The sequence below is a fragment of the Neodiprion virginianus genome, chromosome 6 (genome assembly GCF_021901495.1).
Source record: "Neodiprion virginianus isolate iyNeoVirg1 chromosome 6, iyNeoVirg1.1, whole genome shotgun sequence".
Taxonomy (NCBI): Eukaryota; Metazoa; Arthropoda; class Insecta; order Hymenoptera; family Diprionidae; genus Neodiprion; species Neodiprion virginianus.
This window is the reverse complement of record NC_060882.1, coordinates 15504404-15513158: the sequence shown is the minus strand read 5'-3', so window position 1 is coordinate 15513158 and position 8755 is coordinate 15504404. Positions and strand designations below refer to the sequence as shown.

The 8755-nt window shown below is 39.1% G+C and overlaps 1 protein-coding gene across 4 annotated transcripts; it reads left to right on the top strand.

The window, feature by feature from the left end:
* Positions 1-4386: 4386 nt before the first annotated feature.
* On the top strand, positions 4387-7802 carry LOC124306627 (putative nuclease HARBI1). 4 transcript variants are annotated; one of them, XM_046767445.1, is made up of 6 exons: positions 4387-4591; positions 5548-5784; positions 5906-6235; positions 6455-6599; positions 6691-6851; positions 6941-7802. In XM_046767445.1, exons 2-6 carry the CDS (start codon positions 5548-5550, stop codon positions 7184-7186), a joined length of 1119 nt encoding a protein of 372 aa, XP_046623401.1. In that variant the 5' UTR covers positions 4387-4591; the 3' UTR covers positions 7187-7802. The 4 variants fall into 4 exon arrangements, with proteins under 4 accessions (XP_046623401.1, XP_046623403.1, XP_046623402.1 ...); XM_046767447.1 differs by having other exon boundaries at positions 4387-4596; XM_046767446.1 differs by lacking the exon at positions 4387-4591 and adding an exon at positions 4603-4737.
* Positions 7803-8755: the final 953 nt, after the last annotated feature.

The following is an 8755-nucleotide window of genomic DNA, read 5'->3' as shown; positions in this document are numbered from 1 at the left end:
ATATCTGGTTGATATCATACAGTATCTTAGCTAACCCTACATTAAGCTCTGACCGGTGACAGCTCAAGTAGATTTGGGTATCATCAGCAAGCACTATGTGGTCGGAATACTTGAGAGAAGCACCTATGTCGTTGATGAAGATAGAAAACAATAAGGGTCCTAATACAGAGCCTTGTGGAACACCGGATGTGATAGGAAGCCAGTTCGAAATATTTGTCTTATCTATGACAGTCTGAGTTCTACCAGTGAGATAGGAGTAAACCCAGCTCAGAGACGATTCGGAAAAACCTATGTCACGGAGCTTTTTCAGCAGAATGGAATGAGAGACCGTGTCAAAGGCTTTGCTGAAGTCAAAGAGAACTAAAATAGTGACACGTCCATCATCAGCAGACTTTCTAATGTCATGGCAAAGGCGAAGCAAGGCTGTCTGTGTACTGTGAGCTGTGCGATACCCTGATTGGCGAGAATCCAAAATATTATAGTAAGTAAGATATTTAATGATCTGATTATGAGCAATCTTTTCATAGATTTTGGAGAGTTCGCACAAGTTCGCAATTCGTCGAGTATCTGAAGGAGACAAAGGTGTATTTTGTTTTGACAAAGGTCTAATAAATGATCGTTTCCAACTCGCCGGAAAGAACGAGTTGTCAAAGCAGGAATTGAACAATTTCTGTAAGAAAGGAACCAGCAATGGAGCTGCTTTTCTAATAATGAAAGACGAAATACCGTCAGGTCCAGTCGAACGAGAATCAGAGATATAGGACATAATTAACCGGAGTACATCATTCTCCGTTACATGCTCAAACTGAAACAGATGATTCGAGATATCAACATGGCTTTTAATTGACTGCAATTCACCTTTAGAACAAGCTGGTAAGGAACTAGAGATTGAGGAATAATAAGAGTTCAGTTGATCAGGCGTGAAAAAATTAAGAGGGGAGGTTGACGATGTTTTAACTAGTCCAAGGGTCGCAAGCTCCTTCCACAGTTTGTTAACATTGTTAACATTGGCTAGTCTGGTAAAGTTGTACTCACTTTTCACACGTTTCAACTCAGACGTCAACTCGTCTCTGAATTTCCGATAAATTGCATACCCTAATAGGCTATTAGCCCTTTTTGCTTGTTTATAAAGGGCGTTGCGTTTTCTAATACGCAATTTTAATTCTGGTGTGAGCCATGGTGCAATAGGCTTGCGTACAATAAAATTCTTGAAAGGAGCATGAATGCCAAGAGCTAAAAGTAAGATACCTTCTAAGGCCTTAAGAAACACGTTAATATCATCAGAAATTGAGGAATTTGTGGGTACAAGCTCTACTATCTTAACAAGAGATAATTCCACAGTTGTATTGAATGCACGAACGTCAAAATTCTTGAAGTTGCGGCGAACTATCATTTGGTCAGGATTCTGCGGTGTAGTAAAGGCATACGAGAGTTCAAGAAGGTCATGCCCTGCAATAAATGGTGTTTCAGACTTTGTGAAGGCAATGTTCTTGTCACTGCTATCAATAATTATGACATCAATAAGCGTATCGGACGTGGATGTATGATGCGTCGCTTGGGATTCAACCAGGTATAATGATAGAGAAGAAACCATCTCACTAAGATATCTAGATTCAACAGAGTTAGACAAAAGATCACAATTCAGATCACCAGCAATGATGACATTTTTGAAGGAATGACTAAACTCGCAGAAAGTGTTTATATAGTCAGTGAATAGTTTACTTTTGGGTGGCCTGTACATGGACGTGAATAATATAGAGTCCTGGTTAGGATAGTGTATGTCAAGCAGGAGAAACTCAGGTTGATTAGAATACAAACAGGGTGAAGCTGCTAATAGATTGGCTTTCAATGACTCATGAATATAACACGCAACACCTCCACATCCCTTTCCTATTCTATCATGACGAATAATAAAATAGTTCGGAATCTTAACAAGATCGTTAGAAATTTCAGGCTTGAGCCATGTTTCAGATATAGAAATAACGTGATAAAAATGTTCGCTAAGATATGATTTGATATAGTCAATGTGGCCCAATAACGAGTTTGCATTAAATTGACAGATTTTCAAGGACGTAGCACTATCATGCAATCTCGCTGCTTTTCGAGAGTTCCGTACACGATTTAGTCAACCTAATTTGTCTAGATCAGCCTCAGAGGTGATGCGAATAGGCTGAGATCCATCTTGCTTACGTGCATAGATCTGACCCTCCCTAGACCATACATATTTCCAATTTCTGTCAGACGCGATCTTTTTAGTTTTGCGCAACAAATTATAAGTGTTTGGGTGAAGAAACTCGTTGGCAAAAATATTGCCACGCTTATCACATGCAAAAACATCACTAACCGCTAATACGCCGTGCGAACGCTTTTTCCTTATAATATGGCTACTGATCTGTGAGGATTTAAAGAAGACAATAAATGATTTTGATGCCTCACTAGTGTTAACCCGCTCAGGATTTTGGCTCGAAGGAGCTCTGCGGGTGATGAGAGAGAGAGAAAGAGAGAGAATGAATGAATGAATGAATAAGTTTTATTATGCCCTGGAGAAAAAACTCCGTGGGCAATGGGTACATGAAAACAGATTAAATATAAAGTAATAAGACTTAACCTAGGCTTAAAACTAAGAAAACTAAGAAAACTAAGAAGAAGCATACAGAGTATAGAGTCAAGACGCGGAGAGACCGCGAGCGAATATAAACACAAATAAAGTATAAATATAGCACAAATAAAGCATACAAATAGTGCAAAGAAAAAGAAATAATAATAAAAAGAAAGAAAAGAAAAGAAAAGGAGAGTGGCAAGCAAGCCAATTTAACCGCATGCAATGAAAGAAACCAAATATATTAGAGCTGGGAAGCCAGCAAATGCGTCCGCAGATCTCTTTTAAAGGTGGGGAGACACTGCAGAGTTGTGATGCTAGGAGGAAGGGAATGCCAGAAATAGGAAGCAGAGAGAACGAAAGAATTGCGTAGTGTGGAGGTACGATGTAGGGGGATAGAGAATGTTGGTGTAGAATGGAGACGAGTTGGACGAGTAGATGTGGGAGCAAGAGAGAAGAGGTCATGGATGTAGGAAGGGACATCTAGTTTGAGGAGCTTGAAAATAAGGATGCCCATAAAATAATTTCTGCGATTTGAAACCGTAAGCCAAGATAAGCTGTTGCGATATGGGGAGATATGGATGTCACGACGTACGTTAAAAATGAAGCGAATGCAGTTATTGATTAATCGTTCCAATATCAGGTTCTGTTCACCGGTTAAATCGATATAGGCGAGGCAACAATAATCGATAAGTGGAAAAACAAGTGCAGTTATAAGCGTGATGCGCAATTTCTTCGATAGAAGGTTCTTATTATATTTTAGGCGAAAAAGAGTAAAGTTCACCTTGGCCGAAATGTGCATAATGTGCCTGTGCCACGAAAGATTTGATTGCATAATGATGCCCAGGTTGCGAGCGTGCGAGACATAGGGAAGCTCATTTTCCCTGACTCGAATGCGAGGGAGAGTCGAAAAATCAATTTGATTTATGTAAGCACCACTGCCCAAAATCATAACCTTTGACTTCGCAAGGTTTAACCTGAGTCCATTCGCCACAGCATAATCAAAGATATAATTCACGTCGAGAGTCAGATCGGATAGAGCACGAGCCAGGTCACTGGGGTAGCAGGTGAGATAAATCTGTGTATCATCCGCATAGGTGAGGTATTGGGTATAGTTCAGACCAATGCCAATATCACGGATGAAGATTGAAAAAAGAAGAGGACCAAGAACTGATCCCTGTGGAACACCCATATTAGTGGGGCACCAGGAGGAAACAGCTCCCCTGTCATCAACAACTGCTTGCGATCGTTTAGATAAATATGAGAAAAACCAGGCAAGCACTTCATCCGAGCAACCCAAGAGACGAAGTTTACGTAGGAGTAGGCGATGTAGAACCATGTCAAACGCTTTGCTAAAATCAAAGAGAACAAGCACCGTCAGTTTTCTATCATCAACTGCCTGTCTGATGTCTTGATTAAGCTTAAGCAAAGTAGTTAACGTGCTATAACCCTTCCTGAAGCCAGATTGAAAGGGATCAGCAAGATCATTGGCATGGAGAAAGTCAGTAATCTGACCGAAAACAATTCGCTCCAGGGCTTTAGAGAGCTCACAGAGGTTTGCGACTGGTCTTGTGTCAGATGGAGACGACGGAGGAACAGTTTTAAGTATTGGGCGAATGAAGGCACGTTTCCATGATGACGGGAAATGTGACAGAGAGAGAGAGAGAGAGAGAGAGAGAGAGAGAGAGAGAGAGCCGTGAGTCGAAGCAAGTAGAAGCCACGCTCAATTCTCGACCTCTTTGCGTTATCTCGGACGATCTACGGGATCCAAGTGCCTTGACTCCAGGGGGTCGATTCTGTACTAGGCGCAATCGAATAGCGTCCGACGCAAAGTCGACATAGCGTCGGAAGCGTTATATATTGCGTACGACGCGATTCTGTACCATCTCAAATTGGCGCAGTAACTGCGTCAGTGACGATATTTAGCGTCAGAATATTGTGCAGGCTGTCGATCCCGTGCAATCGGGATTGCGTCTTTCATTGCGTTGTAAGGTGAGGTAAAATGTAACATGTGACGTATCTTATTATTGAATTACTTGTGGAAAGTGTGTTATAGTGAGGTTAGAGTCCCGTACTTTCGTGTTTCGCGCTCCATTATCTTTTGTATTGTTAAATATTTGTGAACGGAGTGTTAAAATGTAAATACACTGCACATACGATTTACGCCATATACTTTAAGAACTAAGCAAACCAAAAATTTTATTAAATAAAAGATGCGCATCATATACATATATGTGTGTAAATTATACAACAAGGACGATGTAAAAAGAAATTACGATACACTTGTAAATGAGTAATTAGCTCAAGAACACAGGGGGAAACGATTACAGCGAGGCGTCAGTACGACATAACCTCAAACTAATACTAACAGATTTTTCTGAAAGATCGTTTGACGGATTGGAAACTAAAATCGTTGGGCTGTTTGTCTAATTGCTAGATGCAGAAGCCTTCACTATTTTAAATGCTTCTAGTCATTCATTTAAGGGAAAAATATGTTATGAATTTTTTGCTCCATTTCCCTCGCGCTAATCGCTGCGAAAAGGCAGAGGAGGGACTTAATTGGACCTCTTCTTGAGAGTATGTGAAACACCGACGGCCGATATCAAAAAATATTTAAAAATTTTTTTATGGGTGCTCTAATATTTTGGAAAAAAGCAAAATGTTACGGACTACGTTTATAAATTTTACGTAAGCCAATATTTTTCTTATTCCCAAAAACTCATCACTCTTTTGAAAAAATCTGCATCTAAGATTTGAGGAGGGAATAGGGTTTCACATTCCCTTAAAGTGTCTGGCTTTAGTACACATATAATATTTGAATGATGTCGAGTGTACGGCAATTAATATAAGGTGCTGCAAATTCTGCATTAATAGTGGTATGCTTAACAGCAGTGAAGTGCTGTTTCTATTTCTTTCCATAGATCATGTATCAAATATTAAATTTTTAGATGGCTATGGTAATGTTACTCGTCGATATAGCAGATTTTGAAGAAGAGGACGAAGAAATATTACAGTTACGAATCACCCGCAAGAGGTTGCGCGATGAGCTGAATGTATTCAATTTACCAGATATTCAGTTCAAAAATTTGTTCAGAGTTTCAAAAGATTTAGTGAGGGACCTCGTGACAGAACTGAGACCACATCTGCAACGTGAACGCCCAAATGGTCTTTCAGTGGAAACTCAAGTAAGTATATAATCTGAAAGTATGTCGATTGAGTTACAAGCAAATGTTATCATACGCGCATTCTGTGCGCTTATCACAAAAGAATTTCACAATTAATGATCCTTTCTTTATCTTCCTACAGGTTCTTTGCGCCATTCGGTTTTATGCAGTTGGTTCTTATCAAAGAGCAATAGGACAGGATTTTGCATTGGCTTTGAGTCAGACTGCAGTCAGCCGGTGTATCAGATCAGTGTCCGTTGCTATCAATGACCATATGCTTCGCCGATGGATTAAATTCCCTGCCACTCCGGAGCAAAGAGAGGCAGCTAAAATAAAATTTGCTAATGCTCCACAACCATTTCCTGGAGCAATTGGCGCAATAGACTGCACTCATGTCGGAATCGTTGCTCCTAAAGAGAATGAGGAAGCTTTTGTGAATCACCATGGTTATCATTCTATGAATGTTCAAATGGTTAGCTGAAATTGAAGTACAAGTGTAATGCATGATAGAATTAATGTAGGTATATTATCATACATAACGCATGAGTTCACTACCAGGTAATCACTCGAATATGTAAATAAATGGGTGCTTTTGATTATCATTATTTTCTTGATACTATCCATAAACAATAATGCAAAATACATTTCACTGTCGATAATGAATCCATTGAAATGAAAATGCTGTTTTTAGATTTGTGATCCAGAACTCCGTATTTTAAATGTGAGCGCCAGATTCCCAGGATCTCGTCATGATGCTGCAATTTGGATGCAGTCACCTGTGCGCAATCTTATGGAGCTGTGTCACAGGCAAGGCGAGAGGCAAACATGGTTGTTGGGTTAGTAATTCCGGAATCGGAATGTCAATTTTATTCTTTCCTTCTCCCTAGTTATATATTCCCAATTTCATCTACCTATCTTACTACTTAGGTGATTCAGGCTATCCTTTGGAACCATGGCTCTTGACACCAATACCGAATGCTCCAAATGGATCACCTGAGTATGTATATACCGCTGCACATTGTAGTGCCCGCTCAGTTATAGAGCGATGTTTTGGTGCACTCAAATCGGTATGGAGATGCTTGTCACATGTGAGTTTGTGGTCAGAATAGTCAACAGTTATAAACTCAATTTAGAGCGAATTATTCTCATTGTCATTTTATATTTTTTTCTACTTCAGCAACGTTTATTAATGTACGAGCCTGATATGGCGGGAAGAATAATCAATGCTTGTGCCATGTTGCATAATATGCGTTTGCATTATCGAATACCATTTGAAGAGATCGCCGAGGAAGATGTCGCACAGGCTAATGCTATGCCAGCACCCGGACCTTATATTGCTGAACCTCTTGAAGGAAGAGCACGCCTTGCTGAGGGACGCCGTGTACAACAGCAACTTATCCGAGACAACTTTATGCACTTGTAGTTGGCGGTGTATATGTGACTTCGTGAAAAATCCGGAAAATCATATGAAATACAGTAGCGCCCAAAAGTATTTTGACAAACACAGTAATTGAGTTAATCACATGCAAGAATAAACTACAAAAATCAATAATATTATTTGTTGAAACAAATTCGATGTTCTATATAGTTGTTACAAATGATCTCTCGATTACTCGAAAATAAAGTTGAAATAAAGAAAAGTAAGAGAAACGATCGATCAAAGTGATAACGAATTTTATATTCTCAAAATACTTTTGAGCATTACTGTATGTTTGTGGTGAGACTTGATAGATATATATCTTATACCATATCTCTAGCGTTGAGATGTCCTGTACGTGACGAAAATTGTATATAATTTGAATTTTTTTGAATGAGAAAGAGCGTGTGAGTTTAAATTTGTATTGCTTCCTTAAAGTCTACCGTCTTTCATCGATTTTTCGCTATGAAAAGTAACTTTTGTGATTTACTCTGCTGCTGACTATGTTTTAAGGTTTCCATGGGAATCCTACGGAATTTAAGAAAAAACGAACAAAAAAATGTGCATAACCTGCCAAAAAAGATGGGCGTTCAAAAAAATTAAAAACTTTATTTAACCTGAACTCATTCGGCGTTTTTATTTTACACTCAATTTCTGAGCATGTCACAGGAAAAAATTCTTAAAAACAAAACCACGTCCGTATGTAAGATATCATACATAAAGTTTTACATAAAAAAAAAAATTTTAATAAGAATATGATAGATATTAATGGAACCCTGTCATCGCTACCGCTATTGAATTTAGGGCCTGGCACATCTGCCTCTTTACTTCTAATTTCTCTTTCTCCAGCTCCAGTCGTTTGGCTTCGTTATTTGCAGACATTACCATCGCCTGTGACATTCTCTAAAACATATAAGTACAAATATTTGCACAATTCCACTGGCATAATAATTTGCAGATCGATTTATTCATATACAGTTTAAACAGAAATACCTCAAGTATTTTGTTCTGCTTTTGTTGCATTTCCAGAACCGTCTTAAAGACATCATCTCTTTTTTTGTTTTTTTTCCTGCGTACGGCTCTGACAGGGTGTGTGGCTGTTTGTATCTTTGGGGTTGTCTGCTGTAATGATGGGCGTGACAGTGTGTGCGATGATGATGCTATGCCATCATCACTGCAGACAACTTCTACCAATGTTTCAGCTTCTGCAAGGTGCTCCAATTCATCAGCTTCTTGGATGGTGTTTTCCTCCTCCTGTCCTATTGCCGTGTCTGATTCTACGAATAAAACACGTTGCCACAACATCATATCATACATCATTATTGTTAGTAATAGACGTGGCTGCTCGGGACATACGCTTACCAATTGTGGTGTTTGCCGAAACTATATTGTATTCTTCAAATACTGATATATGAGTCGGTATCTCGGTTAAAACCGACTCGTCTGCTTCCCGCAGTTGTGTAATTGCAGACTGAAATATGTAAATGAATAAACATGTTTGGCTTTTCAATCATTTAAATGGAAGGGATTAATTTGTATACCATTTATGGGGGCTGAGCTAGAGCAGTTGATCCG